Raw genomic sequence first — 21,960 nt, 5'->3', positions numbered from 1 at the left:
ATGAAACATGGAGCTTGCTTTTTTTCCCCCTACTCTTGATATGAAAAATATTCCTGACTATGGCAATGACACCCTCTTGTCCCTTTTGGAGGTTTTTTCTTTTTTTATTTCTTCTTTCTTTTTACATCAGAAATTTTATCTAGGATTTAGTGTGCAAGAAAGAAATCACCTGCCAGGAGACAGAACTTTACAGGCTCAGGAGCATCGTTTCTATGCTGTGTCTGACAGTAACAGCACATATTTAACACAGTGAGAGCAGAATATATGGCTGTGAAAATGAGACTCTGATATGGTAGCTATGATAATGATTTAGTCTGGCAGGTCTGAGACTATCTCAGTTAGCATCATGCAGATGAGGTGCCTACAGGAATTAGAAGAGATCTGGATACTTGCAGTGTCAGTATACAGAACAAGGCTGCCCACCTACTCACTCAGTATCACAAGCTGCAACTCTTCCATCCCTGTTTTCAAACACATTCACTGAATCATAATTGATGAGGTTCAAATTTGTCCGTGTATTCCACTTGCTTGCTCTTTTCTCCTCTGCAACAATCTCTTTTATACCCCATCGCTTTGGCTGCTGATGAGGCGATAGCTTCCTTCAATAGGTTTCTAATGTGCTGCCACACTGGGGCTTGTGAGGCTTTGTGGCACCAGAGCTTCAGCCTGGCAAACAGATTGTGTGTGGGGTGGCAGTGGAGAGAGAAACATGAGCAGCTGATACAAGTTGAGCTGTGGTGCAGTAAGTTAGGATGAGGTGCACAGAGCTGATGCTTTCAAGGATTATTTTTAACCACTGTTTTTCCCATTTTATAGTTGGTTTAAAAACAAAGATCTTGGATTTGAGGCAAGCTTAAATTTAGAGCAATACAATGTTTCTGTCGTCTATGGAGATATCGGTTCACTGTCATTTTGATGATATTTTTATCTTTTCCCCCTTGTTGTGTCTTGCTAAGTCTCAGCTAAACCACTAACTTGCATCAGCACTTCTATTGTGCTGAAAAATTTCCTTTCATCTACTGATTATCTCTATGGACATATTTTATCTATACTTTTCTATATTTTAAATTTTATATTGATATTAATTGACATTGCCATCATAAGATAAAACAAAGGACGTGTTCACTAGGTAGATTTCCTGAAACACATTTTCTGTTCAATTCTCTGTTTTCCAATTACTTGAGATCGCTCCAGTTGATTACACATGCTCGTATCTACCATATTTTCTGGCTTTTATAGATTTGCTTGTCAAACTGTTTCCTTTCCTGCTTAGTTTTTCTTGAAAGTAAACTGGCAGGTTTCCAGAGCTTTTGTGCAACAATGAATTATTGGGAGAAACCTTTTCTGCTTGTTTCCACAGCAATAAGCAAGGTTGGACTTGGAAATAAAAATGGGAGGATCTGGTTTATCTCCCTTGCAGTGCTTTGTTGAGTGTGCAAAATCAAACTCTTTCTCAGGGGAAACTGAGCACTGCCTAGCTGGTTGCTAACTGGGAAAGGCATCCCAATACATCCACTTACTCATCATCTTGGCACGAGTAGAAGCTGAGAGAAAAATGGAGGAGAGGGATTTCCTTCAGTGCTTTAATAAAAGAAAGATTAGCCACAAATATTAAACTGATGGTGTACTAATATCAAATACAACTTGCTATTTAACTTTTTGAAAATAAAATTACTTACTTTAGTGATGCTATTGTTAACTGTACAGTATTTGTTCTGGAAAAATGATGAAGAGAATTGTTATTTAATGTATATGAGCCAAGATATCTTTGTGCTTGTTACCTGGGTCTATGGGAAACTGGCTTCATGGTGAAAGGACAGAGACGTGGATGAAGGAATGTGGATAGAGGGAAAAGGGACTTGTGTGTGGAAAAGTTCACTTAGATTGAAAAGAAGCCCCACCCCATCAGAATTAGAACAGTGGAAAAAAATCCATTAAGAACTGTTAAATATGAAGACACTGTCACTGCCTGAAGTCTCTGAACCACTAACAGCTGTTCCTACATGCCTGCTCCATTCTCAGATTCTTCCCTGGGCAGTCATTGGAAACAGGAGTACCAGTCTGGTTTGACTGTTCCCATATTGCATTACATACAGGACAGCTGCTCACCAACAATAGCAGGGTTCAGGAAGGAATTTTCCTGTCAAAGCCTGTCACCAAGGCCATGTAAGATTTGATAACTTATTCAAAGCACAAGTAAAAGGGACGTTCTGCTAAGGCTAAATCATTACAAGTTAGTAGAGGGACTAACCCAAATCTGAGTGAGATCCAGTGCAGAGGGACTGCTGAAGACCTGTTCTCAGAAGTAACACACCCCCCGAATGGTTGGTTAACACTGAGCCATAGCAGGTAGGGGGTAGTGAACTGCCTCATTTTCACTGTTTGAAAATGGGAAAGACCTTGAGACCCAGCATATGGAGATTCTTTCTGCCTTCTCCTCAGTGACTTGGTTGGACCAATGAGTCTGGGGACTCTGGCACCGTGAGTGTCGGTGACAGCCGAGGTTGTCATGCTAGCAGGATAGATGATAACAAAGTAGTCTGTTGCTTAGTCTAACACCAGGCATCTGTTAGCCAATCCCATTCAGACTGTCTAACCTCACAGTTTTGTTCACGTAGCTGACAGCACGCTGTTTCACTTAATTATGAATCTTCTTCTTTCTCCTTAGAATTATGGTTTGGAGACTGAAAACCTGAGAACTCTGTCTCACAAGCTGAATGCCTCAGCCAAAAATCTTCAGAACTTTATAACGGGTAGAAGGAGGAGTGGCCATTATGATGGCAGGGCCTCCAGACGACTGCCAAATGACTTTCTTACCTCTGTAGTTGACTTGATTGGTGCTGCAAAGAACTTACTAGCCTGGCTGGACAGGTAATTTGCCATTCCTCAATCCTTTATGCATGAGAATAATTCTTTAGATTGTTTTGTATTTGTTCTTTCTTTTTCTCTTGTATGCTTTTGTTTTCATATTAAAATGAGTGTTCTGGAATTCTAGCTCTCAATTTTATTTTGCAAATTTGTCTAATATTGGAGTCAAAATGTTGTACCCTTTTCTGTCAGGACGGTGTTCTAAATTTTCTGTAGTGACTTTTTCAGATTTTTTCAGTCTGATAGCATTTTGTGTGAAATGAATACTTTTGTGCTGTTCCAAGTTGACATCTCACTGGCGCAAGTGGTAACGTCCCCAGCAACTTCAGAAAGAAGGGTGAGGAAGAAAACATTGTGGAATTGGAGCTGTCCTTCAGCCATCAAAAAGGCCTAAAAAAGCTGAAGTTGACAAAATCAATTAAGAATATTGAAAATAAATTATAGTACTTAGAAAATTAATTTTTCTTATTAAAGCCTCTATTGAGTAGGATTGATGTGTTAGGTATAGTTGTGGTGTTGGTTAATGCCCATCAACAACTGGGTTTTTTTCATCTACGAATTGAGAATTTGACTAAAGTATCTCTCTGAATAAATGTAGTTAAAATTTTGACTGTGGAAAGACAGAAACCAAAACACAAAATAGCATCAAAGCATCTATGGGTTTTTTTTCTCTTTCTTTGGAGTTACAGCAACAGAGAGCTTTATCTTGAATCTGAATGCTCTCGAATGTATAAATGGCACTTTAGAACTCACAGTGTGAGTGAATCACCCTCCTTTACAGGATTTCTATAATCCCGGTGACATCTTCCTAACCTAATGCCAGCAGTCATATTCTCTTGGGCTGTGACCTTGTCAGTTCTTATAAATTCAGATAGGGTCAGATTCAGCTAGAATTTGGAAACCCTGGAGAAAATCCAAGTGTGCAGGAAGCTGTTAGCGACTAAATAAGCATTACTTTGCTCTCTGAATTAAGGTGCTAACTGCTGCTGAAGAGTGAGGTCATACTATAAATGCCATCTTTTTAATGATCTGTACAAAGGAAATCTGGAGTACTTAGAATTATTTGGGAGCTGCTGTTTCCACTTCCCACAAGAATGATAACTTACGATGTTCTGGCCAAAATCCAGTTTACATCCTTCCTGCCTTCGTGGTTTCTTGTTTCAAAGGCATATATTACAAAGGTTGTGTAACTTGCTGCTGGAGATTGTCGTGATTGGGTGTTTCACATTTCTGTGGTGTAGAGCTGATCTCTACATTACATATATCTGCTTATACTGTAAATAGGAGTTATAATCCCTAATGCTGTACCTTCCTTTGTCACAGGTCTCCATTTGTCAGTGTGACGGAATACTCACTGCTGAAAAACAACATTGTTCAACTGTGCCTGGAACTAACAACCATTGTGCAACAGGTAGGAGTGGTTATCTGCCCCTCTGAGTCCTCTTCATACTGTTGCTTAAAAATTGCAACAGTAAAAACATTACTAAGATTTTACTTTACTAGAAAAAGTGATGGGAAAATTTCTGGACTTTGATTATCCTCATATGCCTGGATAGATTGAAGGACAGTGTGAAGTTAAAAATAATTCACTTTTTGCTTTTGAGTAGACAATTCATGTCAGGTTATCTACCACCATGCAAGTGTTAAACAAAAAAAAACAAAGCCACAGTGGGAAAAAGCTTAACTACTACTAACAGTTTATTACAGATCAAAATATAAATCAAAAATCTTTCAGCAACAAGTTCTTACAATACATACGAATATGTCCAGAAACTGTACTGTGGCTTCTTCACTTAGAAAGACAGTTACATGAAAGATGTTTAGTGATTAACATGAAATAGTCATAACATTAAACAAACAAAATATGGAACAAATAAGGGTAGTAGTATTATCATCACTGACGTTCATTAATTAATTGTAATACAATACAGTCTACAGTTACATAAAATTAGTTTATCTGGTCTGTAGTGATACCTAATATACAAATAATGATAGTGTCTGACAGTGTCTGCCCTGAAGTAAGACAAGAGGTGACACACAGGTATGGCAAGACTGAGTGGAAATTAGTTCTACAAATATTTATGGTGAGCTGCTTCTCCTGTGAGAGGATAAAAGTATTAATGAGACAAAATAGTGTTATTGGAATATGTGAAGAGGTTAGAGAACAGGTGCAGGGCTGTCTTGGAATGAAGCAAAAAAGAAAGATGAAAGTATTGTAGGAGGGAAAGCAAGAAGAAAGCTTAGCTAAAGCTGCAGTTTTGTAAGCACCTTAAACTGGCCCTACCTCCAATATACAGGGCTCCACTGCCTTCCCCTGCCTCTGGCCTGTGCTGGCACAGTTTTCCATGTAACCTCATGGTAGACCAGCCATAGAACTCATTTGATTTAAAAGGCTTCCTGGAGTAGTAGCATTCTGCAAACTCTTTTTTTTTTTTTTTTCCCCTGCCTGCCGCCCTCCCTTCAATTTCATTTTAGTCCTTGGAAAAAAAAAAAAAGAACTAAGGGTGATAAATATCAGTCTTTGTATTTTACAGTATTATCCTTAATTTACAGTATTCAGCTTTATTCCTTTTAGAAATTTTGTCCTTTATGCATTTTTTCAGTACAAAACAAAGATCTTTTTTCTCTTTTCTTGGTTTAAAAATTCCTGTGTAGGCATTTAATTATTTATGTACCTTTATTAAGATTTCTCTTACAAGGTGTTTAGAGCACTAGGCTATTTTTGATTTACAGACTAAGCAAAATTAACTTCTCTACAGTAAAAAAAGTGGATTCTGATCCCACCCTTCAGCAGATATTGCACTTTGTTTGTGTGAGCTTGATTTTTTTTTTTTCCGTGTGGTCTAGGTGAAAAGAGTATAATTTTGAGTTGCTGTCTCCATTACTGTTGTTCATTTCACTGCTTTTGGCAGATGAAATTCAGTTCTCTTCTGCCAGCAATAGTTTGCTTCTTTTTGTTCAATTCTTTAACTCCACTCCCAAAGCTGGCCTCCTTTTGACAGCTTAAAAACAATGTATCTTTTAGCATAAATTCCAAGACATTCCAAGATGAAAAGTGTTTAGTTAGTTCTTCAGGTCAGTTACAAATCAATTTTTGTCTTTTCCTTATGTTATTGTCAGATCTGGTTTGTTTGATAGTCATCTATTAAGATCTTTTTACAGTATATTAAACAGCACCAGAAAGAGTAGATAAAACAAAATCATTCATAGGAAGACAATTTTGCCATTACTAAATCTGAGGAAAATGGAGCATAATGTGTGAAAGCAGAAATGTCTCACCTAAAGCAGAATTGCAGCCTTTACTGTAGGCTAAAGTATTAATTGAAAGGCATAACTAATAGAAACCTAGATCTCGGATCCTTTCAGAGACTCCTTGTTTTATGAATGATATAAATTTTAGATATCTAATTTGGTCAGTGTGAAAGTAGCAGTCAAGGCTATGCATTTGGCACACTGAGTGAGGAATGTCTTCAACATCAAGATTTCTTTTGTGCACAATTGTTAACATGCTTTGTGTGCATAACTTACAGCTGCCACTTAAGGTGAACTTCCTTCTAAATAGGGAGCATTACTATGTAACCTTAGTTTAATATAGACACTGCTTATGAACCTTCTTGCTAGGATATACTGTACGTACCTGATTGACACACTCCTAGAAGCAGATTTTTTAGGTTTAGGTCATATACTTTCTCTGTGTAAGTGTGAAGATGAGATCTTCATTCAAAACTTAAACAAAACAGATGAACTGCAATGTTGGGTATTATTATTTATATACCGTGTAAATGTTACGATGACTAAGCAGTCACTTGTTTACCTGTTAACAGTATTTTCACATACTGGTTATAAGAGCACTTATCTTTATTCTCTAGTTTTAGAGGAGTTTTACACCTGTCCGTTTATGCTTAGGAATGTACTTTATTCTACTCAATTTTCTTATCCCTCACCATCTCACCTTCACTAAAATAATTAGGGAAACTACAAGAATAGTATTATGCAGAAAGCTGCAGAAACATCCTGATTTTGAGCTACAATGTCTCATCAAAAGGTGTTGATGATAATGTGCAAAAAAAAGCATGTTAGAAGAGAGTATATAAATGCCTGAGCTCCCTGTTAGCTTCATGTTGAAGTATAGCTCTAGCTTTGAGGTAGACTAGCTCTTCTTTGCTCTGAAAATGAATCCACCAGACTAACTTAACTGAATTTGGATTTGGTGGTGCTCTAGTGCCAAGGCTACCCTGACGAAAAATCAACTAGAATGAGTGAGGAGGAACAGGTTTGGAATTTTGTTCATAAAATGTAGCCTTTGGTTAATCCTTCACTGAGTAGACAGAGTTCACTAGGTCTAGCAGAAGCTGGTTTTCTGATTTTTTTCTTTCCTGAGTATGTCAAAAATGTTTGAAACTGTGATAGATGCTTTTGATATATGCATTAAACTGCATGAACAAACATTCTTTAAACAAAAAGTTTGTCTGTGTCTTACCAAAATATGTCAGCACAACTCGGGCTAATTTTTTTCCAACAAAACCCAAACAAAATTTTGCTTGTTCTCCCCTTTATTAATGTTTATTTAACCTCACTGAGATAAATTCTGAGACCATATCACAGATTTTTACCCTATTTTTAGTCAAATACTTAGTGTTTAGGATGAAGCATATGGTTTTGAAAAGCTATCTAGTTCGTACTGAAATTTATAGAAATTGTTGCTCCTTAGTAGTTTCTTGTGCCTAGTCTAACTTCTAAATTCACCCTCCTCTGAGCAGGTGGTTGGACTAGGTAATGTCCAGAGGTCTCTTCCACCTGAAATATTCTGTAATTCAGCAACTGCCATTAAAAACGTGGGTGTTATTTTCAGTTTGAACTTCACAGACTTCAGCTTTCAGCCCCTGAATCTTATTTTGCTTGCATTTGCTACAGAACATTTTGTTATCAAACATCTGTTCACTGTCTTCTAAATACAGATTATGATCAAGTCTTTACCTTAAATAAACCAAGTAAAATAAGTTACTTCAGTGTATTTACCGTTGTATATTTGCCTAATTTCAGAGCAACCTTATTCTTTCTAATGTGTGAATTCCAGAAGAGTGTTTGATTTTTATGTATGCAATATATTTTTAGATATCATTTTGTCATATCCGCCATTCGAAGACTGCAGGAGATCTTTACTGCAGTGTCATACTTGGAAATGGCATTCAGCTGGCAAACGTCACAAAGTTTTAAGTTCTCTTCCAAGCTGCTCCTTTATAAGTTCTCTGTTTCTTTTCTGTAGTTGACTTAACTCATGGTGGTTTATTGTACTAAGTCAATGAACTAAATATTTTACATGTATTTTTTACATATACTTTTTTACTTGTTAGTTAACTGTCCTCAGGACTTGTCATACAACATTCTTTATGGTATCCACAAATTTTAGTACTACTTGCATTTTTTTCTTTTGGAATTAGAAACTGAAATTATGAATATAGTGTGGATGAGCACAAGTCCACTGACTTCTCTTTATGAATATTCAAGATAATGATTTTTTACTTTATCAGAGTCGTGGTGGTGTACTATATCTTTGAAAGGTAGGATGTTCTGAATATTGCAGAAGCTGACTTGGGTGTAATACTGCTGCCATGACTGGTTTTGTCATTCCTGTATTTTACCATTTTACAGAGGGGCAATAGAACGCAGCTACTGATTTTTTTTTTTAAGATTATTTTAAACTCTAAGAAAAAACATTTTTAACATATCATCTTGCTTATGAAGGATGTATAGAAAGAATACTACTATAACTATTATTTATTTTCTAAGAAAAATAGTTCAAAATTTTCTAAATGTTAGTCCTGGAAGATTTTTTTTTTTAATGGGATCCCTAGTGCATTGTTATGCATCAGAGAAAAATGTATCAGAAGAATATTCTGACCTACGTATTTTAGTATAATATTGCAAGTGCTTTTAACCTCTCAGTTGAACTAGTCTGATGTATTTTTTAAAAAAGTCAATATGCATCTGTTTTGGAAAGAATCCCAAAGCCATTAAAAATTTTAATGCTAATGTAATCTTGAATGTGCAACATAAGTATAGCTAACATTAATTCTGCTCTACAAAACAGTAAAATTCCAGTTTACTATACATAAGTCTTCTATTCTTTGACCTGAAGTAATTAAGTTTGTTCAAAATGAAGCTCATATTGTATTTCTAGCACAGAAATTAAAGGAATAATTTAGATTGGTACATTAGCTCTGAAGGAAAGCTGTAAACCCTGCTGTGATTATTTTGTTCTCTTGGCATTTGGAGGGTTAAAAGGAGATGGTGGATGTGCTGTCTAAAATGTGTAAAACTTGTAGGAAAAACTGCCTTGGGCATTGCCAACCAAACGGACTAATTGAATTCTTTTTTTGTGCTGTAGAAAATAACAGTGTGAATACAGAAGAAACATCAAAGGAATACTTGACCATGAAATGCTAATATAAATTCTTCTCTCTGTTCCTTGGCACTCACAATCTTCTGATTTTAACTTTCCTATTCTGTGACAATATTCTTTAAACTGTATTCACTTAGAAATTAATTTCTGTACACAAGTACCAATCCTCCAAAATAAACATGAGCCTTAGAGCTGAGGGTGCAACAGGTACCTGTCCCCAGGGCTGAGTGGCTCGGACAGGCTAAAGCTGCACTGCAGCAGCCTCAGATGGGCTGAGGAACAAAGTCCTCAAAGCAGCACCTGAGGAAGAAGGTTCAAGCGCTGGAGATGGCCTCAGTGGGTGGGACATAGCTGAGGATTTGAGCTGCTGGACAAGAGGCACAGAGATCTGACAGTTAGCTGCTATTTCTTTTGCAAAGAATACCACAGCCTAAGCTGATCATAGAGCTAAGCTGCTTCTACAGTAAATGCAGTGAGGACGTTAGAATTCTTTCATGTTATTGTTAACATATTAAGACACAGGAATGAGGAAATCTTGAGAACTATAGGGAATCCTAAATGACTTGAGGGGATCTTTTAGGTATATCAGTAAGGTAAATTTTACTTTAAAACTTATTCAAGGAAAAAAAGACAAATAAACAAGACAGTCTTTTTTTTACTTGTCAAATCCTCATCCTTAAAAATATGTCCTGAAATCCTTTATAGAAAGCTTTTTTCCAATGGGACATAGCATTTGGAGAAGTACGTAACAATTTCCCAACACAATTTTTCTGTTATTAACTATTAATTCACTGAAATGTAGATAATCTGACAGTATGACACCATAAACAAAATCACTGCGATAAACAAGGCCCCTGGCCAGACGAGGATCCCACCATGCCTGGCCTCAGTGGGCTTTGTGGCAGCCTCTCCATTTCCTCCCTCACAGGGCTGCGGGGCTCCCACCAGCCACAGGCCTGGGGTACCATCCTCCCTGGACACAGGGAGATGCCGGGATACACCAGAAATATTTTCTCCTCAGATTTTGTTAGAAAAAGCACCCTTGTGATGCCAGGTAGGTGTCACAGGCCAGTGCTCAGCAGGTAGGAGTGTGGTGGGCTGCCTGCCTCCAGTGGCAAACTTTGGTTTTCTGTAGTTTCCTTTTAATTTTGTGGTTTAGTAAAATGTATGTAGCTTGAGGGCCTGTGTGGTGACTTGCAGAGCAGACCAGCAGGAGAAGAGTGGGGCAGAGCTGCCTCGGTGTAGCTGGGCCCTCTCCTGCAGGGAAGGGTTAAATACTCTCTTGCCATGACTGTGCCCTTCTTTATTGAGGACTACTGAGGAAGTCTTCAAAACATTAAAAAGCTGTAGAGGCAGTAGATCTCTTTCAGGAATTTGTATGCTTTTTTTCATGAAGAAAAAGTAATATTCTAGCCACTGTAATATCACTAAATCAAATGCAAGTTAAGGGAGTAATGACTCTTAAATTAGGGAGTGATAAGATTTATTACTCTTAAAATTATAGCTAACAGGAAAATAACTGTTCTAGAAGATACAAGTCCTAAGAAAATAAAGAGGTTGATCAGGAATATTGTTTTTTCAGGCCTATTTTAAATTGGTTAGTAGCAATGTTTTGTAATGGAAAGCTGGGATGGAGCTGTTCTTTTGGAGGCCTTAAGGCAATGAAACCCCCGGATATCCCTGGATCCATGCTCAGCATGGGCAAGCCCATGTCCTTCCCCATCCCTTCTTGGTGTGGCTTGTGCCTTCTGAAGTCCAAAGCCAGAGAAGTTACTTGACATCTCCCAAGAGATGAGACCACTGCTGTTCCTAGTCCCTCGGGGATGGTGTAGACAATCAGGGCCTTGAAGCAAAAGATGGAACAAATCAAACTGACAGTGTGGACACACGACATATAACATCTTTATCATTGTACTTGTTGTCAAAATATTCTCTGTTTACTCTTCCTTCCTGTGCTTTATAGTAACACAATCTACCTAGTGGTAGGTCTGACACAACTGTCTGCGTCCCACACAACTTGTAGAATAGGTAACAAACATTCTGCCTAGTTTAAGGCTAGGCAATGTATCTCTTGCTGTGCACATCATTGAAATTCTGACATGCCAGTTTAATTATATTTTATTACTTTTTTCTCACTATCATGAATCTGTCCCCCCTACTTTACATTTTTGTTGTTGCTAGTATGAGCATGAGTTTCAGGACTGTCAAGGAAAGAATAAATCCCTGAGGTTAACCAGCCACAAGAGAAGACAAGTTTCCTAAGACTGTAAAGTAGCCTTCTGGTCATGACAAACCTCAGGAGATCATCGGTCTTTACAAGTACCTCTGTGAAAGACTGTTATCAGCATAAAGCCTTCATTTGTTTCTTAACAGGAAATTTAAATAACATGCATTAATTGGTTTGGTTTTGTTTTATTTTACCACAGGATTGTACAGTGTATGAAACAGAAAACAAAATTCTTCATGTGGTAAGTAATCTAAGTATTCTGCTTTGGTATTCTGTAATCCTACCCCATCCACTCGGATGATTTAAAAAAAAAGTTACAGCTACTATAGGAAAATAAAGTGCCTTACTATTTGTCACAACTTCCTATGAACTGTATCAGTTGCTAAAAGTTAAAGTTTTCATAAATAAGATCAAATAATTAAAAAGTTAAAAATTATTTACAAGATCAGCAAGAGAGATATCAGTTTACATGTTTTGTGACCCCTAAAACTGACTTAGCACAAGTTAGTTGTGCTTCCTACTGCCCCAGTACTTTAGATTTAAAACTTTAAATGTCTTTTTGTTTTGCATCAACATAAAGAAATGGAGAGGGAGAGGTGCTACCCGAACAATATTAACAAATTATTTTTTTGCCCAAGACATTGTTTCCAGTTTCTCTGAAGTTTGGAGGCTTGTGGAAGATGGCATCATTCACTTAAGAACTGTACCTAACTTTTTACTCTTTCCTAAATTGGAAGTCTTTCAAATTTAAGGCTTAAGAATCACCTTTCTTCTGGTGTTCCCTAACTTACTCCTGTTTATTTTAGCAGGCAAGTTCAGATACTCCATCTCACTCTCCTCATACAGTTTCCTGCAGCAATGCTCTCTGTTATACCTACAGTTAATTACAAATACATAATTATTGTTCTTAGATTGTTTTAGAAGCTTCACAGTACTCTTACTAGGATTGCTGGCGTGGAATTCCAGCCTTGGATCCAGCAGACCTGGTGCATTAGCAGTTTATCAGCCTCACTGGTTGTCAGACTGAGCACTTTGTGCCTTCAGCACTCAAAGAACCTAATAATGAAGGGCGATGGAAGAATCTTATACAAAGTTATTGATTAGATACTGGCCCTTAAGTTCAAATACTTTATATTTTCCTGGTAATGGCACTAAAAACTTGTACTGACACTGAGATAGGGTTAAAGTCTATGGTGAAAGGGGAATCCCGAAGGATTTACAAGTTCAGATAAGCCTTTGACAAGCTCTAAGCAAGTGCCTGACTTTTTTTTTTTTTTTTTTTAAACCTTTTACACACACTCTGCTTCCAGCAGGGATTAAAATTTGTCGTAAAACATTGATGTGCTGTTAAATTCAGAAAGCATGCAAGGACTTTTAGAAAAAAGCTTACTATTGCAAACCTGATTCTGAGAAGTACTTCTAAAAGCACCTGAAATCTTCCGGGATTTAGGCTGTAGATATATATATATATATACATACCCACACATACATATATACAAATCTTTTAACCCACAATTCTGACTGCATATGACTTTTAGGAATACATCTTTAGCTGGAATGTTACTTTCGACTTTTCTACCTCTCTTGAATGGAAGCCTAAAAAGATTGAAGAGAAAAGAGAAAAGTTTCCATTTTTAAGTATTCCATAGGCTCAGCAGTGAAAGTGTGATGAACCTTAAGGAGCCTGGATCCTAAGGCAGTAGAACTCATCTTAGCCTCAGCAAAATCATCTGACACTACCTGATCCAGAGCATCCAGGCTCTGAGAAACAACCTATGTAACACCATAAGTCTGGATGAAGTGAGAAGAATCCATCTTTCTCACAGTATCTTAAAAAAACCCACCAAACTTTAGCTCTAAAAATAAAATTAAAGAAAATACTCAAGAAAATAATTGTTCTGCTCTAAACTAAAATTTTACATTTGTAAGAGATAGAATCTATAGCTCTTAAAAGCCACGTGGTATTTTGTTTTATTTCTAAAAAGTATTAAGAAAGATATAAGTAGAAGATGGATTTATAAAATTATGATCCATGACTGACTTTCTGCATTGGTTACTGGAGAGATTCACCGAAGTGTAGATTTGTTTAGAAGAGCTTCATACTAGGGCAGCATGTGCTCAGATGATGTGATTGCAGGTGCAGTCACCATTCCCTCACTAGACATATGACTAGACTGTGTCTACTCTGCAACTCTGGTATTATGGGAAAAGATAAATTATGAAGGAACGATCTTCAGGATCACTTAAACTGCATGTCTGAGAGTCAGATTATTTTTTGGATATCTGTTCAGCAAAATGTGGTTATCAGGACTGTGTTAGTTCTTTAGACTAATATAGTATACCTATGATAGTTAAAAATTACAACCTGCTAGTTGTTCTTTCTCTCAGCAGTGAACACCGGTTATTAACTTACATTTGTTGTACTGACCCAGCAGTGGCTGCCATACTAAAAAGACTTTTTGTGACTTATAAGTTTGTATGGCTTGTTCAAGATTTAGTGGTTTCCCTGAGATTCTGTTCTTGTCGTGGCCCATTGAGAGAAACGGAATAAATGGTTTTAGGCATCGGGTGGCCTGCCAAACTGTGTGTAAAGTTCCTCTGCAACAGGTACTGGACTTCTCGAAGAACCCATTTTGGGTTGAGATTTTCTGAAGTGCAGTAGTAGTGCGCCACCTGGAGAGTATGTACTTTGCTTCTCTGTGGTGTTGGAATTAGCGCACGAGTCTTTGGTCCTTTCTATTTTTTCATGCCAAAAATACTTTAGCCTTGTTAATGTATCATCTCATGTCAACAGTGCTACATCAAACATTGCTTCCTGACCCTGTGCTATTATTCATAAATTCTGCTCAGTTGCTCCCATTTATACTCTCAGCCTTTGCATTATTTACAACTGGTGTCAGGACTCTGGTATCTGCTGAACTACTTTTTACATAAACTGACATTTTTAATTATTCTAATTTTCTTGAATATTTTCCTTGTGCTAAAATCCTACACAAATTTTAGTTAACTTTCTGAATCATGGGGAGATCTTAAAGATTTATTAAGTTGATTGAAAATTTCTTTATTGTTTATTTGGGTCCAAGGTTTATTTACTGACAAAGTATTTGTGTGTGACAAATGTAAAGTTAAAATATTATATCAGAAAGTAGAAAGTGTTGTCTCTGGGATTTAGTCTGCATCTAATCTGTACATATGATCTCAAATGTTAAGGCGTAAGACAGCGCCTCGGTCCAAAATCATAGTAATATTTTTATATGATAGTAACTCAAAAGCTGGATGAAAGCATACACTCACAAACAGGATCAACTATCAGTTCATCTGTAGAACAGCAGTACAGTACATTTTTTGAGCAAGCCGGTTTCTGTATCTCTGGTGGGAGAAGACAGGACCGAAAGTTTTGTTTAGGCGTTGGGGCCCAAAGCTGAAACTGCTAGAAATATTTCTGCTAATGGTGACCTTTAGACGCAGTCATGCATACCCGAATGGCATGATTTGCGTCTTGCAGCTGATACAAAATACAAATGCCACATCCAGTACTCCGGAACTTCAGCTGGATTTCCAGATGAGTAACTATACAGTGAATGGAAATAAAATCTATAAATTCAGTCAGTTAATTTATTCATTGTGACAACAGTATTTGTTTCTTATATATAACGTCGAATGAGATATTAGAAATCATCATGCTTTTGCAAATGCCTGAAATAAAACTTCCCTTAAGGGATTTCACTAGAATTTGCTATAATTAGGGAAAAAGAGAGCATAGTCCCTAAAGGAAAACAGATACATACAGCGCAACTTCGACCAGAAGACCATTCTGAAATTCATCTGAATAAATGCTTTGAGATTAGGTTCAAATATTTTTATGCATAGTCTTTTTGAAGGAATGCTTTAAGCAGCATATGCAGACTTGGGAATAAATCTTTACACATGAGCATTCTCTGAGAGTACATTATAGTGACAGATAAGAATAAGTTCATCAGATTGTGTTGGGTTTTTTTTAAAAAAAGTGCATTTAGTTGGAGTGGAGAAGATAGTTTAGATATACAGATGTTCTCAGTGCACAGTAAAACCTTTTGATCAGAAGAACTGTACATGCATGTACATTTTCTTGACATTTATGGATATTTTCTGTTCCCTTAACCTCTTGTTCTTGGCTTTCATATACCCGTAGCTTTTACAATGCTAAGTAAAATTATCTGTTTATTCTCAATTCTCAGAACAAGAGTTTCTTCACTAGTAGTTTCAGTTTAATATGAGGAATTACATTGACTTGTTTTTCTTTGTAGTGTAAAACCTTGTCTGGGATTTGTGACCACATCATTTCGCTCTCATCTGATTCCCTGGTGTCACAGTCAGCACATCTTGAGGTAGTTCATCTCACCAGCATTATGCCCAGTGAGGGTTTGGTAAGTAGCAAAGCAGTTTAAAGATTAACTGTTAGAATACAGAATACAAGCCTCAGTTCTTTAGGGCGATTTCTTTTTTTAGTTTATCAAGAATTCAAAATTTATTTTCATGCAGTGTCCTACTTATTTGGTAAGCTGAATCAGATTTCTGAAAGTGGTTTAATTAACATGTACCTAAATAAAGTGATTGCAATTTTTTTTTTTAGATTAAAACCTATTTTACCTATGGCTTCATGTACAACTCATAACGGTATGAGCAACTAAAGAAAAGTTATAATCCTTTGACAGCCATATTGCAGCCCAAATAGTTACATATACAAATAAAATTAACTAAATATCATTAATGTGCTTTGAAAATGATTAGTGGAAGGTATGTTTCTGGGGTTTGCATAGAAATGGATATATGCCTCCCTAATGATCCAGTTTGAATAAAGCTTTCAAAAGCATCATCCCAGAAAAAAATCCCATATATTTGTAAACTGTTGTTCACTGAGCAGACTAGTTGGGTGTCTTCTGAACATCCCAGCTGCTCTGCATTAGTAATGGGTCACACCATTAAAATTATCCACAGAGGTGATTTAGAGTTTAATAACTATTTGGCTACCACTTTTAAATATTAATATACTGTTACGTTATTTGGACAAGGGATTTTTGTGAAGTTTTAGGGGTCAGTGGGTAAAGATTTCTGTCTCCCCTCAATAGCCCTTTGCTTCACCACCATTCTGTTACTGGTAGGCTACAGGAGGATAGGGATCGTTAGGAACCTAAGACGCTAATAAAAGCTAGAGTGTAAGGCAGCACTACAGGCACTGGGACGTTCTTGCACATTCTCCGCAAAAGACCGACTACATTTCCCAGTACAATCTCTTATACTGTCTTCAGCTGCCTTCTCAGAATTTTTTTTTTTTTTTCCCCTGCAAGAGAAGGAATCCAGGAATGTTGTTCCTGGGTTGGAGGAAGCAGTTGAAGGAGGAAAAAGGGGGGAAGTGGGTAGAGAAATTGGTAGTCATGAGGCTTATCTGCGGAAAATTCTAGAACTGACAAATTAAAATACATTTGAGTGTCACTATATATGTTGCAGCATGTTTCTTGTTTGCAAATCAGCATGATTTATAGATTTATTTTAAATTTCTGTTAGTTGAGATGTTTTGTATTATTTCAATATCTTACTCTTTGTTCTGACACTGAATAGCAATGAACATCACATCCTGTCACAGTTACAAGGTCATAATTGTTTTGAGGTATGCATATTAATTTGAGGATGATGTATTTTAATAACATGAGCGGGGGTTGTATGACTACATAGGTTTACTTTATTCTTAAACTGATTTAGTCAACAAAGAACATTGCAACAGCATAAAACACAATTTATTTCAATTCTGTGGCATCACAGATGCTCAGCCTAGTATCTAATCCTGAAGACAGATGCAATTTACTTGCTGTGTTGCTGCATCCCAACAGACAGTTTCCCCTCTTGGTCTGATCTCTGAGTTAGTGCAGGGATATTCAGGAAATACCAGGTCAGTATCATTTACAGCTTGTGTCGTATATGTGCTGTAAATCTGTCCATGCTCTCAACTTGCATTAAGGCTGCTACATCCTGCATGCTAGCAGTCAGGATCTCTGTGTAGTTTTCCTTCCTGTCCAGAAATGTGATGTATTTCTGCTGGTCTGCTTAGAGGAAAGTTCACTATCAGAGCTGAAGAGAACATAAGCACAGATAGGATGTATTTTCCTCAGAGATGATGGAGCATAACAAGCAGGGCTTGGCGTTGCTAGTGTTTCCCATTCAGTGATAGCTCTAGGTCTAGGGCAGAGGTGTAGACTGGTGGAGGACAGAAAGGGTGTAGCCTGCTTCAAAAATGGCATGTCCTGTGAGCTGAGAGTTTAATGGTGTGCAATATTAGGCAGGCTTATTTCAGGAGTTCCTGGGTGTGAATGGTATACTTTCTAGGTAGCTTATCATAAAGGGTCAGAGTACAATTTGAACCTTTAAGGTGTGAGTGACCGATATAAGAGTTGCTAGCTGTATTGTTGTGGCCTGTCATGTGGTCCACACTTTCCTCCAGACCGCCCTCTTTTCTAACAGAACATCAGGCAGAGAGGGCCTGTGCTGTAGCAGTGCTGCAGACTGGACTCTGTCACTGGGTGGGAGAACCATGGTGCAGGTCTCCATCCACAGTGTACCCAAAAGTTTATAGCCAACAAAACTGCAGTAAGTGGGCACTGCTGACAGAGGACATGAGACAAATACTGCAATCCAAATTGCCCATCAATTTTTTCTTTTTTTTTTTTGATGAAGTGAAATTACAGTGAATGACTGAATTCTCCGTGCCTAATGGTGAAAGCGTATGACATGTTAGGTTGCAACATTCTTTACAATCAATTTTGCTGACACTGTGTTCTGTTTAGAAGAAAATATGAAAAAGGACTATAAATGGGAATAAAAGAAAAATCATGTGAAAAGGAAAAGAAAACATTAATCAGAATCAAATATAGAACAGAGTAATGAATTACAAATGGCTTTCTCATGATTGTATAGCAGGTTTTTTTCCACAGGATCTCTGCTCCATTCAAGAGAAAAATGAGCGCTATTCACTGAATGGAAAGTATTCAGAGTTCCATTTTTATCCTTATCATTCAATGTAGGGGTTGAGGTCTTATTTACCACACTCCAGCTAAGCTCTGCATTCCCTTGAGTTACTAATTTCATTGTGAGTTGGGGTTTTTTATATGGCCTTACTGAGTGCGTCACAAACACTAATTAATTCATCCTCACAACACACTTGTGAAATTGATATTGTATTTTTTTTATAGATATGAATTTAATGCACAGAGCAATTTGTGTCAAAATCACCAAAAATCTAATTTTCAGGAGAAGCTTAGTATAAAATTTTTCAGAACACTTGATACTTTTATAACATAAGTTTAAAACACAATCTCTCTTGGTTTTAAGTGTAGCTAAGGTTTTCAGAGCTACTGAGAACTCTAGCTTCAGCTGCATACAGAGTTAGCATCTAGGAAATGAACAAAATTATTTGCTATTAGTGAAAAATATTTTGCAAATTATTCAGATTTATGCAACAATTCAGTTATCTGGAATGACATTGTTGACTTATGAGTCCTTCTCTATTTTCAAAACTGTATTTACAAAACTGCTTTTATTATATGTCTTCTAATTTCTTCAACAAATGAACCTGCAATCCTATAGACATTGCATAATCTTACATACAAACTGAAAAAGTTCCCAGGGCCAAGTCCATACAGTTACTACCTGGAGTCAGGACTCCTGCAGGGCACTGGCTGTGTGTTTAATTGTTTAAATAAATTCTGGATCATAAAGTATTTTCACAAAGGGACTGTATGTCATTGGAATGTGTATCTTCAATTCTAACATTTTCTTTCTGTGCATGCTTTTACTAGCTTAATAGTTGCCTTTTTCTTATTTTTCCTCTCTAAAGTATCATCTTTTTCAGTCTGCTTTATTAAAAATTAGTCTTACCTCATACGCTCCCCGGAACACACTCTCTGCTGGTAGTTTCATGTCTGTTGAACAAAAGAGTTTGCATTGGCAAGAACGCATTTTAGGTTCCATTCCAAGTTCTGATGATTGTGTTTCCATCCTGATCTCTGCAGGCATTTGCTGGCCTCCAGAAACATACTGGGTTTTTTCCTCTCTTTCTATTCCTTCCCAAGCTGTACCAGTCACGCACAGCAGCCAAATTGCTTCCTACTTTTCCCTATGAAGCCCCTGATTTTTCAGCAGCAAATACTAAAACACCCTCCGTATATCTTCTATTTAATTTTAAATTAACTTTAAAGATTGTAAAACACTTTTTCTCCTGAATTGTAGTACGGACTATGGTAATACCATTTACATCTGAAGTGTACTGCATGATCATCCTGAATAAGATGTCTGGAAGGTAAAACTTTGTTTCAAACTACCAATTTAAAAAACTTCAAATAAACTTCTCTACTAAAAAAGTATTAGACTGTGAGAACCACTGTCAGGTCTGACAGAAAGAGAACATGCATATGTAAGTTTTTATGAAATAGAATAGAATAAAACAACTTTAACTTCATGATTTAAGAAAGTCCCTTCCTTGGCTTTTAAATTCTTGGAGTTGTTTATAGTGTCCACTGTAGCATAACAAAGGAAATTGGGTCGGTTTTATACTTAGAAATGCTTATTTACAAATTACTTTTCTTTCTGCTTAGAGAAAGATAGCTCTGCATTCCATTGTGTTGCATGGTAAACTTCCTTGTGAAGTTACAATAACTTGCGCTAAATGAAACTACAGCATGATTTTAATTTTTAGATATGGTATATAAACTGCTCAGTACAAGACATGATTTTCCTCAAAAATGTGATATTTGAAAAAATCTGCTGCCCTGGAATTTAAGTTTCAAAAGTCCATAGACCAAGTTCTACATTTAGGAGTCCCAGAGTTTCTGTTTAGTGGTTAGACAAAGCTGGGGCAGCAGCACCACTTTACATTTCTTGGGTTGATGGACCTGGCATAAGCAATAGGCCCTTGAGACCAGAGTTTGTGTTACTGTTTGCAGAGGAAGAGGTGCAGCTCCTAAGCTTGCTACTAAATCCTTGAGGGTGAAGGTAGGCAAAAGGCTATGCTATGCCTACTGTTAATTACCTCAGACTAAGTCCTGAGCCAGCTTCGGAGCAGTTTTGCTGTCAGATAAACAGAAACAGGCTAAGGGAACCAGTGTTTTATCTGAGGCTGTCTGTAAGATGGGAGTGTGGAGGGGTTTTCTAAGGTTTGGGGGTTTTTTTCATCTTACTTCTCTTGGATGATCAGGGATTGTCAGTAGTGGAAGATTATTTTTTTTAATTATTAGAGCCAGTATTATTTCTGACTAAACTTTTTTTAATCTTCTGAACTTGATGTGCTGTAGGTATATTTAAAGTTACTTCTGTGTAACATGCAACTTTAACCTTCTTTGATGAGATTAATGATTACTCTTAAGCAGGAGATTCTAAACAGGCAGGCTGTTGGGTTTTTATTGTTTGGGTTTTCTGTCCCCTGATGTCTCAGGAATGTTTTGCTTCTGGAATGCAGTAACACTTTTATTACTCTTTCTTTCATTTTTTTCTTTTTGGTTGTTCTCTCTAGTGTCTGAGCTTCCTACTGCTGATAGAAACAGTGTAATCTATCACACTGTAATTAAGATAGACACTGCTTATATCCACAGCTTTGTTAATTTTTCTGCAGAGAGAACTTTTCCTGATTCATTTAAGAATTTAAGGGAAGCAAAGATTGTGGGAATAAACATTTTTATAAGCTGTGTATCATTGGAGAAAAGAAAATGAAACAGAGAAGCTGTCAGATGCAAAGACCCTTCTTTATTAAGGCTTATTCATCTATCTAATGTAAACTACCCTTTCGAATAGTATTTCTTTTTATATGGAATTTGTAATTTAAGGCGATGAAGCCAATCTTTTCCATTTTTACATGAAAGGAATTGCAAGATAATGCAAGAAGAAAAAGGCAGCTTTTTGTGGAAATACACATGACTGTCCAAAAACTCTGGGGGAGTTAATCTGATTATTTCAGATTACTTTTAAAGGCTTACAGAAACTTAACAAAGTTCCATCATGCTTGACTTATAAAGGTTCTTATAACCCACCTTTTTTGTTGTTTATGGGCTTCTCTTTAGGTAGGATTTAGTAAAAAGGAACATGAGAAAAATTAATAAATTCTCTTTTGAGTAAGGTGGTTCAGATAAACACATAGAGCTGTTATTATGCTATGTAGTGGCTAAGAAAATAAACGCCAACAGAGAATCAGTTTAGGATTCTCATTAAAAAAAAAAAAAAAGCTAGCAAAAAGGAAATGAGAGCAATAAATATGGCAAAAATACTAGGAATTATTTTAAAGACTTTTAAAAAAAAGTTACACTTTTAGAATAAAGGGAGGGTGGGGGGTGGCTCAAATAGGACCAAAGAGCCAAAATAAACCAAACTCTTCTTATACAGAAAAACAATAGAAGACACTAGAAATAAATCTTTTGAAAAGCGGAAGTTGTATTGTGGGAAA

The 21,960-nt window shown here is 36.8% G+C and overlaps 1 protein-coding gene across 1 annotated transcript in view; it reads left to right on the top strand.

Annotated features, from left to right (window-relative positions):
* LOC147414909 (connector enhancer of kinase suppressor of ras 2-like) overlaps window positions 1-21,960 on the top strand; it is a 150,682-nt gene that overhangs the window by 37,655 nt on the left and 91,067 nt on the right. Inside the window, exons 3-5 of the mRNA XM_086470675.1 lie at window positions 2,669-2,871; window positions 4,192-4,279; window positions 15,785-15,904. Coding sequence (XP_086326801.1) covers window positions 2,669-2,871; window positions 4,192-4,279; window positions 15,785-15,904 — 411 coding nt within the window. The remainder of the gene's footprint in view (window positions 1-2,668; window positions 2,872-4,191; window positions 4,280-15,784; window positions 15,905-21,960) is intronic.

This window comes from Leptosomus discolor, chromosome 9 (genome assembly GCF_034619465.1).
Source record: "Leptosomus discolor isolate bLepDis1 chromosome 9, bLepDis1.hap2, whole genome shotgun sequence".
NCBI classification, from domain to species: Eukaryota; Metazoa; Chordata; class Aves; order Leptosomiformes; family Leptosomidae; genus Leptosomus; species Leptosomus discolor.
The sequence above is the reverse complement of the archived record's forward strand: the minus strand, read 5'-3'. Positions and strand labels throughout refer to the sequence as shown.